Source organism: Bubalus bubalis, chromosome 3 (genome assembly GCF_019923935.1).
Source record: "Bubalus bubalis isolate 160015118507 breed Murrah chromosome 3, NDDB_SH_1, whole genome shotgun sequence".
Classification (NCBI taxonomy): Eukaryota; Metazoa; Chordata; class Mammalia; order Artiodactyla; family Bovidae; genus Bubalus; species Bubalus bubalis.
This window is the reverse complement of record NC_059159.1, coordinates 30854581-30874455: the sequence shown is the minus strand read 5'-3', so window position 1 is coordinate 30874455 and position 19875 is coordinate 30854581. Positions and strand designations below refer to the sequence as shown.

The 19875-nt window shown below is 48.1% G+C and overlaps 1 protein-coding gene across 1 annotated transcript in view; it reads left to right on the top strand.

Annotated features, from left to right (window-relative positions):
* The window catches only part of HS3ST3B1 (heparan sulfate-glucosamine 3-sulfotransferase 3B1), a 43108-nt gene extending 23891 nt beyond the window's left edge, over positions 1–19217 (top strand). Inside the window, exon 2 of the mRNA XM_006068249.3 lies at positions 15391–19217. Within this exon, the coding sequence (XP_006068311.2) occupies positions 15391–16009 (619 nt within the window). The 3' untranslated portion in view covers positions 16010–19217. The remainder of the gene's footprint in view (positions 1–15390) is intronic.
* The last annotated feature ends 658 nt before the right edge of the window (positions 19218–19875 follow it).

The following is a 19875-nucleotide window of genomic DNA, read 5'->3' as shown; positions in this document are numbered from 1 at the left end:
CTTATGTTCCTACACTTGGGTATCTTTTCTTCTTGACATTGTTGTTCCCCTTGGCCTTGGCACCAGCTCAAGGAAGCTGCAGATGTCCCAAAGGACATGACTTTTGGATGCTTGTTTTGCACATTTCAATGCAATATCTATTGGGGAACTTCCTGGATGTGGAATTTCTCTCCAAATACACAGTGAGCCCCCTGAGGGCAAGAAACGTCCCTGTGAATGATACCTTCACACCATGTCACTGATTCCTTAGCTGTCCATGAGCCATCCCACCCGCCATCCCACCCACATTCCTAGTCCTTCCCTGATTCTAGTGTATTCCCTGATTCTTTAACCATCCATGAGAGATCCTGCCCACATTCCTAGTCTTTTTATTATTGTTGTTGTTCAGTCGCTAAGTCATGTATGATTCTTTGCGACCCCATGGCCTGCAGCATGCCACGCCCCCCTGTCCTTCACCATCTCCCAGAGTTTGCTCAGATTCATATCCATTGGTGGTTTATTACTGCACCCCCCCCCGCCCCGCCCCCAAACTCGGGGGCATCCAAAGTTCAAAAGTGAGAAGAGCTCATGGCTGGCGTCTGTCCCTCAGGTGAAATAAGGGACTTGTTCTTTGCTGTAGCTTAGCACGCAAGGTCAAGACCTTCTTTATGTGGATGGCCTCCTGATGGAATAGTGTCACTTAATGTAATGGGCGTGGTGGTACATAAATGTTGCTCTAGGATTAATTACTTTGGGCATTCAGATCCTGATATGGTCACCATTTTCAAACCTTCCCCAAATGGTAATTTATCATCCCAGGTTGCCCCCAATTCTCTTTACATATTTGCCCTGTGACCCCCAGTCATTAGCTTTAAGCACTGCAAGTTAATTTCCTTTCATTCCTTCATGTGTTTGTTCATTCAGCAGATTATTTTCCAGTGCTTCCTATCCCAGGTTTTTTGCCCTTTTTCTTGTATTTCTTTTGAAGATGTACTGTCTTACGAGGTACCATCCAAAGAAATACAAAACAAAATATGGCAGGCCATAAGATTGAACCAAACATCTTGTTCTTAGAAATCATCATTAGGCTTAAAAGTAGTTACAGGGTTAGTTTTTCACTGGGGCTAATGCAGGGTAAAAGGCTAATCTCACTTGTAATTCTTAGCAGCCCTCTCACTAACCATTTGGTTATTTGATCCCCCTGGTGCTCGCAGTTTTGTTCCCTTGCGGGAGTTGTGGGGTAGGGGGAGGGAATGCTTTGTGTCAAGAACAGAAGCAAGGCTGGAAGTTGTAAGACTCACCATCTACCAAAAGGTTCTCACAGAATATGAACCGTCATGAGGGAATGTGCTCAAATAATCCAGAACACTAAGCAAAACTTCAAGCCTCCAAGACTTTCCATTTCTCCTCCCCTCGGACATGAAATATACAGGCAAGTTGGACTCTGCTTAGCAATCTGTTACAGATGTATTGAGGTTTTATAAAAAATGGTGACTGGCAATAAGTGGATGAGACTCTGAGGAGGTTGCACTTACCTTTCTCCTCCTGAAAACTGGCTCTTAGAAGCCTCTATCCTTTCCAAACTGAGAGTCTCCATAAGCATAGGAGAGGGTGGACTTTGATGGGTGTCTTTAGACTTTCTATCAGCCTTGCGTGCCACTTCCTGTCTCAAGACACCTTCAAGCACCTAGAACCACTGGGAAGAAACAAGTGCTGCTGCTGATAGGTGTGTGAGATAAGAAACTGCGAAACTGCGGGTCTTCTTTGTCTGCAGCGTTTGTCTCCAGCTTAATACACTCCCAGGGATGTTCTCTGTGGGCAGAAAGCACCTCTTTTCTTCTCTAAAATGTTCTTAGCGATTTAGAGCCTGTGATAAGGGGAGTTTATTTGTTCTCATTTCCCATCCGTTGAGCTTTACTCAAACTTATGTCTGGGGTTTTTATTGACCTAATTTACTTTATACTGTTTTCAGCTGATAACCATAAAATGGGGTTCTGTTTGTCAAGTGGAAGGGGAGCGGGGAGCAGGATGGAGCCATTGTCTTGGACTTAAGAGTTGACTGGGGTTTCTCTCATCCCCAACTCCCGCTGGCCCCGCAGTCAGGGGGCAGGAAGGTAACGGATTATGTCAAGTCTTCACTCTGTGGATCTGGTTTCAGCAGTTGGGTTGTTTCTTTTCATCAGCCTCAGATGGCTCCTGCCCCTAAATAGACTGTTTTACTTCATGTAAACCTCATTCTCTGCCATAGAAAGAAAGAGGTGAGGAAGGAGAGCAAGAAAGGAAGAAAGAAAAGAGGGAGGAAAGAAGGAGGAAAGAAAGAGAAAGAAGGGATGAAAGAGAGAGTGGGAGAGAGGAGGGAGGGAGGAAAGAAAGAAGGAAGGAAGGAAAGAAAGAAAGAACCTTCCGAGGCAGGATGTGTTCATATGAAAGACTGCCTCATTTCCTGCTCCTTTTTGGCTTGGATCATCACGTCCATTCAGTAATGTCAATGCAAGAGGGGGAGCTTGGTTTTCCTTGGTTGCCAGGGTCCTACCAGGGGACTAAGAAAGAAGGTCCACACATGGGATCCTTTCTGGCACAAGTGAGAATTCCAGGAAATGGAGACACTTTCAAATACTTGTTTTACAAGAGACTTTGAATGTGAGAACCAATGTGGAATTTCTTTTTCCTTAGCAATATTTCCCTAGAAATCCCCCTAGCACCTAGAGCCGTAAGTCAAAGGAGATAAAGTGGGGACATGAGTGGAGGTCATCCCACCTTACCCTTAAGTAGGGTTTCGCTGTGTTAGGAGCTTGTTCACGTATGAACTACGACTGAGTCTCATTCTTGTTTTTTTTTTTTTTTAAAGTATCTCCATTTCACAAATGAGGAGAGACAGCTCAGAGATGTTAGACAACTTGCCTGAGGACCCACAGCCTGACCTTGATTGAGTTCTACTTCCCTTTCTGTTTCCTCAGGCACCAGTTTGCCTAGTTTGGGGGTGCCCTTGACAGTAACCTCTGTCTGAATTACATTCGTGGGGTTGACCTGTATCCTCAAGGTGCCTAAAGTACCCTTTGCACCTATTCCATCATTAAATATTTGTATAGATTCTCCTGTATCAACTTGTGCCAACCTACAACTGGCTGGGGAAGGAGGTGGCATGAGGTTGTGGTGGGAGAGATGGAGATTGTAAGGGTCCCCTTATAGAATTTTAGAGCCAACAACCCTTTTAAACCAGTCCATTCACTTTTTAAAAGATTTTTTGATGTAGACCATTTTAAGTCTTTATTGACTTTTTTTTTTTTACAGCATTGCTTCTGTTTTATGTTTGAGGTTTTTGGCCACAACACATGTGGGATCTTGGCTCCCTGACCAGGGATCAAACCTACACCCCCTGCACTGGAAGATGGACTCTTAACCACTGGACCACCAGGAAAATTCCCATTAACTTTTTTTTTATTAGTGTCAAAATCAACTTTTTTTATGGTTAAACTTTTTATTTTGAATTGGAGTATAGCCAGTCAACAATGTTGAGATAGTTTCAGACAGCAGAGACTCAGCCATACATATACATGTATCCATTCTCCCCCAAACTCCCCTCCCATCCAGTCTTCCAGGTAACACTGAGCAGAGTTCCCTGTGCTACACAGTAGGTCCTTGTTGGTTATCCATTTTAAATGTAGCAGCGTGTACATGTCCATCCCAAACTACCCAACTATCCGTTCTCCCTGTCCTTCTTCCTGGCCACCATAAGTTCGTTCTCTAAGTCTGTGAGTCTGTTTCTATTTTGTAAATAAGTTCATTTGTATCACGTTTGTTTACAATGGAATACCACTCAGCTGTCAGACAGAATGAAATCATGCCATTTGCAGCATCATGGATGGACCTAGAGGTTGTCATTCTGAGTTAAGGAAGTCACCCATTAATTTTTCTACACTGAGCCTGAAGCTTTGAGTGTCAAGTCTTGTCAGCGGCTGCGCAGGAACCAGAGCCCTGGGCTTCAAGCGTCTAGCACTGGGTAGACTTCGCTATGTCAGGAAGCCCCCTCCCCTTATCCTGGGTGCGGGCGGTGGAGGAGAGGGGTGCTTCCCTGTGTGGGGAAGTGATTTCCATCCACTCTGTGTTGACTGGCGGTGCTGAGTGGTTCTTGAGTGAGGGTCTGTTTACTAACATTTGTACCTGGTTGCCAAGAGCACAGGGGTGGGGTGGGATGGGGGAAGCCTTTCTTGGGGTGAAGCCTGAGCTGGGAGAGGATTTCAGGAGCCTGTGAAACATACCAGCCAGTGCAGCCGCCTGAGGGCTGGCCCTTTGTTGCTGGGGAGTCACCCAGGCAGAGCTGGGCTCCCAGCACCCCGGGGAGAAGAAGCGGATTCCAGAGGGGAAGCCCACATGGATCAGAAGTGAGGGCAGGTCGGGTCTACACAGAGAAGAATCTGTCCAGGGAGGGACAGCCTTCCCACATCTGTCTGTGCTGCCGAGGTCTCCTCTCCCTCTGGGTCCTGAGCTCTGCCCCCACCCCCCTGCCCACGGACAGGCTGATTTTACTTTCTAAAGACTGCGCTTCCCAGAAAACTTTTTTTTTCCTCTCTTTCTATTGATCAAAAACAATTTTTTTTCCAGGAAACGGGGGGCACAGATTACTCTGATTTCACATGGTTTGTGCCCGCACACAGTGAGGTCTAATAAACACGAGCAGTGCCCCAGAGCGCCCAGACACAAAAGGCTATTAGCTTTTAATTGAAACCCTCCCTCTGCCCCCCAGCCCCCCCAGTCCCTTCCAGGAACAGGAACTCAGGCCTTTGTGAAGCAGGGTCTATAGTGGAGGATTCTGCCAAAATGAAAGGAATCTTGGATTGACCCAGAGCTGCGAGATGCTCTTTTGAGCACCACCCCCTTATGGCACTCAAAGGCTTTTCATTTTCTGAGCAGTATTGAAATTCTCATACAATGGAGGCCAAATCCTTTCGGTGGGGGTTGAGGGGTGGGAGGGGCGAAAGGGGCGAGGGCTGGCAGAGGAGGGGGCTTGGGGGAGTCCATCCTTTGTTATGTCTCTTCTTTCCTACCCATTACCTTTTTTTAAAAAAGTAAGTAAAAAGACCCAGTAAACTTCATAATGAATAATGACATCACTTCCGGGAGCCCAACCACTCCAGGGACCAGAGAAACAAGGAGAACAACAGACTATTTATAATTTCATTTTAAATTATTTTAAACACTCCCGAAGGAGTTCTTTGATATGCAAACATCTCGCCCAAACGGAGATAATTATTTATGGAGATGTGTGGCCCTTTGAAAGGGAGCTTTCCAATCCTTGGGCTCAGAGACTTCCTACAAAGGAAGACGTTTCCAGATAAGAAGGGGCCGAGCTGATCCCCACCTTCCTCCCAGCCCTCCTCCCTTCTCCCCAGGGAAGAAAACTGCTTTAAAGATGAAACTTCCCAGGGTTACCACTTACAGCTCGAGTTACAAGTCTCAGAAGCAACCTTGTCTCCTCGTCCACAGTCGAGGTTGCAGGAAGAGTTCCTTTCTCATCTCTGCAGCTCTCATCTTCCTGGAAGGGAATAGAAGCCACAAGCCTAGACCTTTGTCTTTGTCCCCCATCCACCTGAAGTCCACTGTAACTTACAAACTCACAAGGGAGAAGGATGCTGCCCTGGGGACAGTTTGGGGTACTCACCTGGGATAGAGGTTCAGGGCTGGTAGACAGGCCTTCGGGAAACAGGACCCCAGCTGCCCACACTTGTCACAGCAGAAACCCCTTCGATTAGGATGGTAATGACCCTGGAGACTGCTCTTTTTCTTCCCCCTAGTTTTTTTTTTTTTTTTAATTTTTTTTTTTACTTACTTTTGGTTCTGCTGGGTCTTCATTGCTGTGTGGACTTTCTCTAGTTGTGGCGAGTGGGGGCTGCTCTCTAGTTGCGATGCGTGGGCTTTTCCTTGCGGTGGCTTCTCTTGTGGAGCACGGGCTCTGCAGGGCGCATGGGCTTCAGTGGTTGTGGCTCATAGGCTCAGCTGCTCCGTTGCACACGGGGTCCTAGTTTCCAGACCAGGGATTGAACCCACGTCCCCTGCACTGGCAGGCAGATTCCTAATCACTGGACAAACAAGGAAGCCCCTCTCCCCGGTTTTTCTTTTGAAAATGATTTAACTCCAGAGCACCCAGCACCCACTGAAGCCTGGGGACACGTCCCCCTGCCTCTCCCCTCAACCTATCAGCATATGTCACCTCCTGGACGGTCAGCAGCTTTGCATTTTTCCTCCAGGCAGCATCCCCAGCCCTCCACGCCCCCAGCAGCCCTTTCTGCCCTTTTCAAGTTGGCCACTCGAGTGCTTCCCTGGCCTCAGTGACGGGAGGTTGAGGCACTCAGCTAACCTCAGCCTAACTCCCTCCTCTGCGGACCAGGCAGGGCAGTGGGCCTCTGAGCCCAGGAGGAAAGGCTAAGGGAGAGCAGTCAGATCCCAAGAACCCAAGGGCATCCTTTCGTAAAAGAAGTCTTGTTATTTTTTGTTTGTTTTCTGAGTTTATTTTTTGTCATATATTTTCAAGGCAGGAAGTTGGAGATTTAGTCCCTTATGCTGCTTACAGGTTAAGATGTTCTACCTGTGTTCACAGGTCAAGATGTCAGGGACAAACCCCAGGAGGAAAGGGTTTTCTTTCTTCCTGAGTGGTTGGGGGTGAAGGAGGCAGCATAGAGAATGCAAAGGTGCCGTGGCCCCAGCATCCCAGGAGGTGCCCTCGGCCCGGAGTGCAGGGGAAGGCGAGGGTACGGAAAAGACTGCCATGAGCACGGCGTACCAGTGCTCGTGGCCCGGGCTGAGGACACGAGGGTGCGTGACCCCGGCCTTCCCACGGAGGAAGCCATAGTCCACAGACAGGAAGAGGACAGACAGGATCTCAACCTTTTTCTATTTCTTCTTTTTTTAAGCAGTTTTAGGTTCATTGCAAAATCAAGCAGAAAGGACAGAGTTCTGGAAACCAAGCATGGGCATTCAGATTGGGGTTCAAGAACATTCCCATGTGCTTCCTGCTCCCCCTCAAGCACAGCCTCCCCCACCACTGATAGCCCCCGTCAGAGCCGTCCACTGGTCACAACGAGCTCACACCGACACATCAGGCGTCATCACGCCAAGTCCACGGTTCACAGCAGGGTCCACCCTAGCTGAGCTGTGTTCTGTGGGCTTGACTGTGTGACATGTTGCCACGTGTCCGTCACGAGGGTATCATTCAGGGTGTTTTCACCCCTCTCTGCTCTGTTCAGCACCCCACTCCCTGCATCCCTGGGATCCCAGGGCTTTTGAGTTTTGCAGCTGATACTTGTGGATTTAACAGCTATTTTTTTTAAATGGCGCCTTATTTGTTTAACCCTTCTAAGGGGGGATATCCTTATTTCCCACACTGATTTGGGACTGTGAGAGGAGGTTTGACTGTTTACTGTCTGTTTGCAGGGTGGGAGGAGAGATGTAACCTTCCTAGAGATGCTGATTATTCTGTTTGTAAAGGTTTCTCCTGGCTGCACCATGGGCTTTTGAACTCTCAGAGGCTGGATGTGGGCTTTGAAAGCGAAAGTGTTAGTCACTCAGTGATTTCTGACTCTTCAGTGACCCCATGGACTGTAGCCTGCCAGGTTCCTCTGTCCATGAATTCTCCAGGCAAAAATACTGGAGTGGGTAGCCATTTCCTTCTCCAGGGGATCTTCCCAATTCAGGGATCGAACCCACATCCCCTGCAATGCAGGTGGGTTCTTCACCATCTGAGCCACCAGGATGTGGGCTTTGGGAAGTCTAAAGATGATATGGCATCGTTGCTCCCTGGCCTGTCCTCCCCACCCTGAGTTTGTCCTCAGGGCAGTTTATCAGAATTTGACCTTCTCTGTGGTACTGATTTACAGACCAGGAAGCCGAGGACGCAGGGATGTGGGGGTGGGGTGGGGGATGGGGGACAAGCTAGTTAGGAGCCAGAACTGGAAGACAGACAGAGACCTGGAAACAACTTGTAGCTTCTTCTTTTAAAGCAATGGTAAATAGATTTGTGATGTCAAAACGTCTAAGTCTATTGACCATTTTCTCTTCTCAATCAATATTTCCATCCCACTGGTATCAACGCAAGGATTTGGGCAGCCTAGGGCCATTTGTAAGGGGATTTGCCTTGTGCACAGAGTTCAATTTTAGATTTTGATGGAAAGGAGCAGTGCAAGAGAAAGAGTGGGGAGTGAGGGAATTGAGCTGGATTACGACTGTGATGCTGGCTGTTAGACAATTCTGTGCATTTGTCCAAAGTCATAGAACTGGACAGGATGGTGATTTATGTAAGTAGGTTAAAAAGTAGGTTCTAAAAAGGAAGAAAAAAGATCTTTATTGGAGGTCAGGAAACATGAGACTATTTCTTTTATTTTTAATTGGAGTAGTTGATTTGCAACTAATTTATGTTAGTTTCGGGTGTGCAGCAAAGGGATTTAGTTATACATATACCCGTCTCTATCTATTTAACTATTGGAGAAGGCCATGGCACCCCATTCCAGTATTCCTGCCTGGAAAATCCCATGGACGGAGGAGCCTGGTAGACTGCAGTCCATGGGGTCGCTAGGAGTCGGACACAACTGTGTAACTTTCAAGTAGACAACCTGAGCGACTTCACTTTCACTTTTCACTTTCATGCATTAGAGAAGGAAATGGCAACCCACTCTAGTGTTCTTGCCTGGAGAATCCCAGGGATGGGGGAGCCTGGTGGGCTGCCATCTATGGGGTCGCACAGAGTCGGACACGAATGAAGCAACTTAGCATCTATTTAACTATATCTTCAGATCCTTTTCTCATATAGATCATTACAGAATATCGAGTAGCATTCCCTGTGCTATCTAGCAGGTACTTGTTTATCTATTTTATCTATACTAGTGTATATATATATGTGTGTGTATATATATATATATATATTTGGTGTTTCTGGAACCAAACAAAGAGATCATCCTCCCATCCTCCCCTCTTTCTAGTTTTCCTCAGTCCCAGAGGGAGCTGGGCCCACCCAACCCCATTGTGGCTTGCAGCTTTGTCTGCTCTCTGAAGTTCAAGTTCATTCACTTCCATCATCTGTTTTGTGTCAGTGTTTCAGCATCTGTTTGGCTGTAGTGCGATGGGTTACACCCATCTCAATAATCTTCCTCTTTTTTCTTGTGTAACTTGCCAGTTCCAACAGTAAGTTCACTTGCTGGACTCTGGGAACCGACATGCCATCCAAAGAAAGAAAAGAAGCAGAAAAAGAAAATTAGGGCAACATTGGCTGCTGAAGAACATCAGGATTACAAGGCTTTTAGAACTTGTCTGGTTCATTCAAATTTCCTCCGCCTGTTGGCTTGAAGGTTTGCTTTTAAGAGCCTGCTTTCCGAGGTAACGCATAAGAGCCCCGTCGAGACATGGGCTGTTCATTGTAAACACTGGGCTTCTCCAAAGCCCGTGACGGCCATGCCCCTCGGGAGGCTGAGTCCACAGGTGGGCTCCCAGCTACTCCTGAGTCTGGCGAAGGCACAGGTGCAGGTGAGCGCCCAGACCCGGGGCTGAGATTCTATATCCTCAAACTGGACTCTAGACATCCTCCTGGTTCACCTGCCACAAGCCTGTGAAAGAGGAAATGGCCCAGTGGTCATTTTGACCTCAATGCATCTTAGTGTCATGAGCTTTTCAAAAATGAAGAGACCTTAGTTTCATTTTAAGCCATGAATTTGGCAAAAGCATAAATCAGATAATTCAGGGCTTGTACTCTTCTTCACCTGGTTGTTTTTCTCTTTCTTCTGTTTGTGTTGATATTACCTAACTTTAGATGATAAAAGAGTTAGATGCATCTTTTAGTCTCATCACGCAAGTTTCTTCTAGTTCTTTCAGTTTGCCTCCTTTTGTTTTACTGAGAGCCTGATTTGTGTTTGATAGTTAGCTTGGTGTAGTGTGTGTGTGTGTGGGTGTGTGTGTGTGTGTGTGCACATCTCTATGCATCTGCACACATGCATGTCTCTGTTGTTGTTGAGTTGCTTAGTTGTGTCTGACTCTTTGTGACCCCCATGGACTGTAGCCTGCCAGGCTCCTCTGTCCATGGGATTTCCCAGGCAAGAATACTGGAGTGGGTTGCCATTTCCTTGTCCAGGGGATCTTCCTGACCCAGGAATCGAACCTGTGTCTCATGCATTGGCAGGTGGGCATCACCCTCCCTTTGGGGCCTGGTCTGCTTTGGCAGGGAGGATACGACCCCAAGTTCTCTGGACTTCACTCCAGGAATTTGGTTCAAATCCTGCCTTGGATTAGCTGAACAGCTTTTGTTCTGTTAACAATATTGTTTTCTTGATTTTTTTCCACCATGGGGGCCCTCTATCACCACCCAGCACTGTGCCCCATACCCATAGGTTCACAGGGCATCCACAGAATAAGGGGCTGAAGTGCAGGGCAGCTGCCAGCTCATGGATGCCCCAGGGTGACAACTTCCAGCCTGGCTGCAGGTTGGCATCATCAGAGAGATTCCCCTGTCAGGACCCCACCCACAGGGGCCTGATTCTGTGGGTCTAGGGCAGGGCCCGGGCATCCAGCACCCTCGGCATCAAGGCTGAATCCTGCCACTGCCAAGGGGCCCATTGCTTTCTTTTGAGTTTCCTGAAACATGTTGAAAGCCTGAAATACCCGCTGCAAATCCTGCAGTTTCCCAGGTTCCTGCTCTGTGGTCCAGGTCTTTGAGGGCCCTGATGCTCCCAGACTGGTCATCCCCAGGCCTGAATGTCGTGGGTGTCACCTGAAACCTCTGCTTAGCATCTCTTCTTCTTGTCCTGAGGATGGGTGGGTGGGAGCATGCATCTTCCTGAGACTTGCCCCAGAGAGACCTCCAGGTCCACTGGCTTCATAAGCAGCGTGGGGAATGTGTACCAGGTATGGAAGAGTGTCCCTTCCTGCCCATGTGGTGGAGAGGGGAGGATGAGGTGGGGGTGGGGGGCAGCGTCTGGCAGGAAGAACTACTGTTCCATCCTGTCCTGACCCCCCAGCCTCATCCTATGCAATTAGCAGCAAGCGTGTGTGAGCCTAAGACATCTATTGTTTCGAAATCTGACTCATCTTTGAACAATTATGATCATAGTCATGTGATTCTAGCCCTGGAATACCTATTATTAAGATGCTAATCTCCAAATGAGAGGAAGAAATACAGGTATCTCTTTAAAGAAAGGACAGGTGTGTAGCTCTTTGTATATTTCATCATAGTAGGGAAAATGCAGAAGGCTGGGTGGAAGAGGTGTGGTGATGGTATCAGAGGGCCCGACTCCGGGTCTCAGCTCTCGGCCTACTGGCAGCTCCCTCCTCAGTAGGTTGGGGCTGGCAGTGCTCTCTTGAAGGGATTAGGTGAGGCGCAGTATGTGAAAATTTCTCTCAGAGTCCCAAAGCGCCGCCTAGATTATTAGCTGTGGCTATCAGTTTGAGAAACTGGCTGTCCTAATGAGCTGCTCAATTTAACTGCAACCCATCTGCTGGCTTGGGAGGCCCGCCCGCGCCTGGAGCCACCACTGGAGGGGTCACTGGGGTGAGCTGCAGGGCCCACGTAAGCAGGGTCACCCTCGGCCATGTCTCCATCCTTTCTTCTCGGAACCACTGCTCTGCCCGGAGAGGTTCTGAGTGTCCGGACAGGAGAGCCTGGCCTGTGAAGGATGCGGGTGGGAAGAAGCTGGGCCCAGGAAGTGAATGGAAAAGGGCTTCGCTCCAGGACCAGGGGTGCTGGGAGGCAGGGAGGGTGGAGGGTGACAGAAGAGTTGTTTGACAGAGGCAAGAACAGGGTCTTGCCTCTAACTGCCCAGAAGGGTCAACAGCACACTTCTTGGGCCATGCTGGGGAGATGCCCCACTCTGTCTGAGCCCAGGCCTCGGGACCAGGAGAGAGGAGGAAAAATAATTTTCCCTCCTCCTTTCTAGGTTCTTAGCTGAGATACCCCCACCCCAACCCAGCTCCCTATAATAAAAGACAGTCAACAGAAGAAAAACAAACAAGTTTAATAACATGTGTCCCTCCTGTGTACAAGGGAGATGCCCAGGAAACCTGAGCAAGTCTTGGAAACAGCCCAAGCCTCCATCTTAAATGCCATCTCCAGCTGGAGACAAAAGATTTTCGGAAGGGGGAGGCCAGTTCTGGGAGGTGGAGGGGAAAAGCCCAGTAGATAAGGGCACAGCTGTTGGGCAGACTTAACTCCATGGATACGAGATTCTAGAGATATAGCCAGTCTTCTCCTCCTGGTACAGACAGGAAGACATTCTTGTTATTCAGTCGTGTCCGACTCTGTGACCCCGTGGACTGCAGCACGCCAGGCTTCCCTGTCCTTCACCATCTCTCAGACTCATGTCCACTGAGTCTATGATGCCATGCGACCATCTTATCCTCTGTTACCCTCTTCTCCTCCTGCCTTCAATCTTTCCCAGCATTTCCCTTATAAATATAAATGTCTCTTACTAAAAGTTAGCATTAACTGGTTTTCAGAGCCTTTCAACGTCCATTGTTTCTTAAAAATAATCAGCCTAAAATAATCCTTAACCCAAAGAGACATATTTCGTGTGGCTTATTCTACTCCCCTCCCCCTGCCACAGAAATGCACCTGGAAACCCATGGAGAGGACTCAGGGAGCACCTGCTGAAATGATGGAGAACCCCGTAGCACATTCGCCCATCAGCTGCTCTGTGTCCACACCACACACACTTAGGGAAAGGTGTCTGTGGAGCCAGCAGTGGACAGGGACTGAGACTCCGTGTCAGCAGTTCCCCAGCTGTTATTGATAAACAGAGAAAGTCTTAAGACCCTGAGTGCTTGCTGACATCTGTGTGCAACCTCTGGACTGTCCTGGGGAGACGGGGTCCTTTGGAGCTCATACTGCAGCGTGGCAGGGGGTCACCCAAGAAGCTGACCCTGGTCCAGAGATGCATTATGGCTGAGTAGGCTGTGCCTTTGGACTATAAGATGGTGACCATTTCCTGTTCCTTTTCTGCGCATCCTGATATGGGCTCTCTCACTTGGCCATTTTGTTCCATGATCGCCAGGCCCTTGTTTAGGGACGTCGAGGGGATGCATGCAGCAAAGGTTCAGAGGTGGTTCTGGAGCCTAGGTGGGCAGAGAGCCACGTCCACTCTTCCTGAAGCTTTGCTTGTCCCAGGGGCATCCCTATGGCTCCTCTCCAGGTGAACCAAGGGAGTGAGCAGTCCCTGCGTGTGACCCTTGCCTCCTTGCACCCTTTCCCTGATGCTGTCAACAGTAGGGAACTGACCACCTTTCTTTGGCACCGATTCGCTCCCACGCTCGGTCCCAAGGAGAACCCTGGGTGGTGGGCATCATCCTTTTTCTCACAGACCAATTGAGAAAATGGAGGCGTGGACAGGTGAGGGGCACACACCTCAATCCACGGGGTGCTGAGAGTCAGACCAGGGGCTGGACTTCAGCGCCTGTGCTCCGTCACTCAGACCCTCTGCAGACAGACTCCAAACCTGCCCCACGTGCATGGCCCTGGAGAACGTGGCGGGTGGGGTTTTCTTCAGTCATAGGGATGGCACTTGGATTTTGACTATTGAACCCTTTCTTGTAGACTTGGTCTAGATGTAGGTGGCTGAACACAGGGAAAAAATTCGGACTTAATCAGACTCGACCTGCTTTTGAGGGAAATGCAGAATAAGTTGAGAGCTAGGCCCTCTTTAATCCTCCATCGAATTAGCCTGATGACAGAGCTACCTTCATCTAAGTGGTAAATGGGCAAAGTGGGTTAATCCAGCTTTAGCTTAAGCTGGGGCTGGTGGCAGGGTTGTGGGGCCACCCCCCATCAGGGAGAAGCCCGCTTCCTCTAATTCGCTGTGAAGGAGGAGTCTGTTGCCCTTTCTGGCTCATGTGAGTTTATATCATCATTTCTATAAACATGTCCGTAAAGCAATTTTGGTCTCAGTAGATTAGGGATGGCTTGAAGCTGGACGTTTAGAACATCCTGAGTGTTAGGTGCTCAGTCATGTCTGACTCTTTGCAATCCCATGGACTGCAGCCTGCCAGACTTTCCTGTCCTCCACTATCTCCTGGAATTTGCTCAAGTTCTGCCTATGTAGTTACATTTAAATTATGCAGCAATAAATAAATACCATACAAGTCTCTCTCTCCCTTTAAAAATATTTATTTATTAACTTATTTATTTTGGCTGTACCAGGTCTTAGTTGTGGCATGTGGACCCTTCATTTCCTCACCAGGAATCAAGCCTAGGACCCCTGCATTGGCAGCAAGGAATGAGTCTTAGCCACTGGACCACCAGAGAAGTCCCTGTCTCTTTTTTAATTATTTATTTTTAATTGGAGGATAATTGCTTTATAATATTGTGTTGGTTTCTGCCATGTATCAACATGAATCAGCTATAGGCATTCACATGTCCCTTCCCTCTTGAACCTCCCTTCCACCTTCCACCCCATCCCACCCCTCTAGGTTGTCACAGAGCACTGAATTTGAGCTCCCTGCATCATACACCAGGGATCTATAAAAAATAGATTTCCACCAGCTAGCTATAAAAAATGGAATCTGAAGTAGTTTTGGAGGCTTCTAGAGTTGTGTCTCAGCAAATTCTCTCTTCGCATCAGTTTATATTTCATCTGAATCCTCCTGATTTTTTGGCAGCTGTGTGCCTCGAGGCCTTCAGGGATATCTTTCACAGTGAAGGCGTTTGGTCAGTGGTCACTGTGGCGATGCTAGTACACCCTGACTGGCCCTGGGGACATTTTCCTTCCCATGTCCACAGGGCTTTTGTCCCAACATGATAAGCACAGCAAGGCAGGAAAGCAAGGACACGTGGACACCCAAATCTCTAGGCGCTCCAGGTGATATTATTTTGAAAGGCACGTATCCAGAGGCCAGAGGTCTCTGTTCTGAAGTCAGACATTCAGGGCCATCTAAAAGCTGGATACCCCCCAAAATAAGGGAGAGGTGACACTGGGGGGAAGATCTCAGAGAAGGTCGAATCTTACTCCTTCTATCCTAAATTAAAGTGCCTTCCCATCCTAGGTGGAGAGCATCTGTCCTCCAACCTTCAGATGAGACGTACCTATATCTCTCAGCTCTGAAATTCGACTTGCATTTTCTTTATGTTTCTACAAACTGAAATTAGATGGGGCCACGATTAAAAGTGCTGACATTGCCACTCGGTGCTCTGTGATGACCTAGAGGGGTGGGATGGCGGGATGGGTGGGAAGGAGTCTCAAGAGGGAGGGGATATATGGATACATATAGCTGGTTCATGGGTGTTGTACAGCAGAAATTAACATATTTAAAGCAGTTACCCTCCAATTAAAAACTAAATCAGAAAAAAAAGCAAGAATAGCAAAAAAAAAAAAAAAAAGTATTGCTATTGAGACGTATGACCAAAGAGCTGTGACCTCTGACCCGCCCTGGTCTGTTTGCTCTGCGCAGGGACCTGATGCCGAGGACCCTGGACGGCCAGATCACCATGGAGAAGACGCCCAGCTACTTCGTGACGCGCGAGGCACCCGCGCGCATCTCGGCCATGTCCAAGGACACCAAGCTCCTGGTGGTGGTGCGGGACCCGGTGACCCGGGCCGTGTCGGACTACACGCAGACGCTCTCCAAGCGGCCCGACATCCCCAGCTTCGAGAGCCTGGCCTTCCGGAACCGCTCGGCGGGCCTGGTGGACCGCTCATGGAGCGCCATCCAGATCGGCCTGTACGCCGAGCACCTGGAGCGCTGGCTGCGCCACTTCCCCGCCCGCCAGATGCTCTTCGTGAGCGGCGAGCGCCTGGTGCGCGACCCGGCCGGCGAGCTGGGCCGCGTGCAGGACTTCCTGGGCCTCAAGCGCATCATCTCAGACAAGCACTTCTACTTCAACCAGACCAAGGGCTTCCCCTGCCTCAAGAAGGCGGAGGGCAGCGGCCGCCCCCACTGCCTGGGCAAGACCAAGGGCAGACCCCACCCCGAGATCGACGCGCAGGTGCTGCGGCAGCTGCGGGATTTCTACCGGCCCTTCAACCGCAAGTTCTACCAGATGACGGGCCACGACTTCGGCTGGGACTGATGGCACCCTCTTGGGCTTAGGAAATATTGAGAGAGAGTATATGTATGTAAAATGTACAGAAATCTATTTTATAATAATTTATTTTTAATTCATAAGCAATTAATTCACTAAGCTGCCTAGCCACACTCTTTTAGAGTCACGTAATCTGTTAACATTCCAAAGTGTTTTCTGATATTTTCTTGTCCTTGCAATGGATGGTGCTTCCATTTTTTTTTTCCCTCCTTTGAGTTTCCTTTCTACCCATTGTATTTAAAGAAAAGCACAACTTGAGATTTTTGTTGTTACGGGTATGCAGCCTTCGATCGCTGTCTGGATTCATTTGTCATCTCCTTGTTCTGAAACTCCAGTTTCCCTGGCTGCCTGGCCACCTCTGGGAGATCTGAGGTGACAGACTGCCACGAGGCAGCTTCCTCGGCCACTTTCTGACACGTCCAAGGGCGCAGACTCCAGACCACAGTGCTAGGTCCACCACCCCGCCCCCACACCCCCTCAAGTCCACTCAGCACTGGGGAGAATCGCTACTTTGGCAGGGACATCCATGTCCTCTTAGAGCCTGCTGGTGAGGGGTCAAGTTCATGGACTTTAGCTTTTGATTTTGAAGGCTGCCCCCTTGCCTCCTCTTCTGCCCCATCCCCAGTTCATCAACTGGCTTGAAGTGTATGCAAATGTCAGCCCCCCCTCCGCCCTCCCCACCCCACAGCACCTTTCCCAGGTCCTGTGCTTGGCTGCTGCTTTAGAAATAAAGATGCTCCTTTCTAATTTGCATGCGAGTGCATCATGCTCTGTTCTCGGGCAGACAGTCTCTGCCTTGACACACCAAAGAATCCCCCCAGCTAGCAGAACAACCAGCATGAACCAGGGGTGCTGGGTGGCAAGACCTGAAGGGGTCAGGTGCCTTCCCTCCTGACTCCACCAAGATGCCAGGACCAGCCCCCGTTTGGGGTCTGAAATTCCTCTCCTTGGAATTTCTAGCTCATCTCAGACAACATAGTCTGTAGCCAACAGCCAGACAGAACCAGGAGAGGCTCTTATAAAAAGAGACTGGGAACGCTGGCCCCGTGTTGCCTGCGACACTCGAGCCTGGGCTGTCTCTTGTTCTAGCCAGGCCCCGGCAGGAGAAGTACCAGCCTTGTAGCTGCTGATGTGGAATGCTCTCCTCTGCTTCTCCCTGGAGGGAGGGGTGGGGTGGGAAGGCTGGGGGAGTCATTTGATGCTGACCAGCTAGTGGCTCTTGGGTAACCGTATAGCAATATGACATAATAATAATAATCTCTTCACTTGATCCTCAGTTTTCTAACCCAGAATGGTTCTACCGTCAAAGAATTGTCATTTGCATTATACTTTCATCAAGGAATATATGGGAAGATGTTGTCAACCTGGTTGGGTTGCAATAGTTACAAAGGACACATTTGTCTGTTCTATGCGATAACTCGCTCGCTAGAGAAACAAAACACTGGTCTTTAAGGGATGTCTTGCAGATAAGCTGGTTTGTTTTTGCCCACGTAGCTAGTCTGTGCTTAGCAGCAAAACTGTCATCATGTAGGCTGGGTATAGGAGGATGGACGTGGGGAGGGGGCAGGGAGCTGTGCATTCCTGAGATGCTATAATCATTCCATAGCTTTGTTACTGCCTCTACCCAGCGGAGGCGAACCTGCACTTAGGGGAACGCCCATAATCACGGGGTGGTTCTCCCTTCTTGCTGCTTGGGTGTCAAAGACATCCTCATAAGGGTGCTGATTGATCATGCATTTCTCCAGTCAGCTAATTAGAAATAAAACCGGAACACCCCCTCTTTTCCGTTACAGTAGAACATGGCTTCAAGTCCGAGTCAGTCCACAGCCACCACCTGCCCCTGCACCGTCGGCTTTCTGGCTGCTCTGGTGCCCTGCTGTGGCACGTGATGCCCAGTTGCAGAGTAGTTCAGAGAAGGGCTTGCCACAAAGCCGGGGGGGAAATGCACACAAGCTTCTCCTTCCCCTCCGGGTCCCTGCTTGTCTTTTCAAGCTGGACCATTTTTGATTAAGTTGTTTATTCTCTGCCTTAAAACTGAAACAGGAAATCCTCAGCTTGAAGGAGGGTCATTTAGTCATGAACACTGAAGTGAGTCAAGGTTCCATTCTAGGTCAAATCCTTGAATCCAAACAGATGTTGATAATTAGCATTGAAGGACTAGAATGAGTTTTTCCGTGGAAGACAAATAAATCAGATTTCCTGTGCATCTCTTCCGAGGGGTCTGAGGGCTTGCGGTTTCTGACTGCTCCCGACGGCTCCCAAGGTTACACTCCATCGCGTGATACTTATTACAGGGCCCACATGCCTTCCTCCTGGAGAAGTCAGGCAACACATAAAATCAGGCCTTAACTTTCTTCCTGTTCCAGCCATCTGCAAGACCACCAACTTAACTTTTTTGCTGCTAGAAGGCAAACACCATATCACCTCTTGGCAAATTTTGTCCTAACGCACGTTTTGGGTTTCTTCCAGGTTATAGGAAAAGCTCTGATATTCATGAGGTACTCTTTACTCCACTCAGTATGTTTAAAAACAAACAAAAATGCTGAGAAAAAAATTGGAGGTTTCTGTTGTTCCTATCTAGCCCACGCTGTCTTTGAGGTGTTTGTCCAAGAGTCCGTGAACTTGGTACGTGGGACCTAGAAAGGTGTTTAAGTACACAGACTGCATGATGAACATCTAGTTGGAAGATGAAGGAGGAGAAATTGTCTCCTTCCTCCTAGGAAGTCACTCTGAGTGACAGGTACATTATAGACATTGGAGAAACAGAGTGTCAGATCCTGCCAGGATATTTTCATAAGAAAGGAAAAATGTAAGAGTCCATTCAACTAGAAACACTCAGTGTCGAAAAGGCCAAGGTGGAAGTCGATGTCTTTTTCTTTTCAGTTGATCAAGAAAGATGGTCAATAAAACTTCAAGGTGTGGTTAGATTTTTTTTTTCACTTTCATAACATTAATTTATGGCTGAGTTTCATTCAACCCAATAATATGAAATACTGTGCAAATCCTAGCTGTTTCCTCTATAACCTGGATGTTAGAATAGCCAATATGTACAAAAAGGAAAAAAAAATTAAATCAAGTATTTTGTCCTATGTATAACACAAATTAATTTTACACAGAGAAAGATGTTTCTAGGAAAATGAAATTCTGGTAATTCATACTATTTCTTTGTATGAACAAATAAAATATATTTTACCAACTCGTGTGTACTTCTGTGTTTTATTATGTGTTGTGGATGGGCAGGGAGGTGGTGGTGGTTGTTCAGTCACTAAGTTGTGTCCAGATCTTTGTGACCCCATAGACTGTTGCCCACCAGGCTCCCCTGTCCTCCACTTTCTCCTGGAGTTTGCTCAAATTCACATCTGTTGAGTCCACGATGCTTTCTAACCATCTCACCCTCTGGCACCTTCTTCCTTTTTCCTTCAGTCTTTCCCAGCATCAGGGTCCATATCTTTAGCAAACAACCTGTTTTCTTTTAACAAAGCATACCATCTCCATGGTTATATGGATTATTATTTACTACTTTAAACATTCGATTCATTCTACTTGATATTTTAAAATTTTCAATTGAGATTTACTTTCTGGTGGCATTTTATTTTATTGTTATTTTCTAAAAATATTTATTTCTTTGGCTGTGGTCTTATTTGGTCTTAGTTGCAGCATGTGGGATCTTTAGTTTTAGCATGTGGGATCTGGTTTCCTGACCAAGTATCAAACCTGGCCCCCTACATTGGGAGATGGAGTCTTAGCCACTGAACCACCAGGGAAGTCCCTCTGGTTGCATTTTAAAGTAGCCAACACTAAGTTAATAAATTAAGCCTCAAGAATCCTCACCTCTTTTTCTTTTGTTTGTTTTA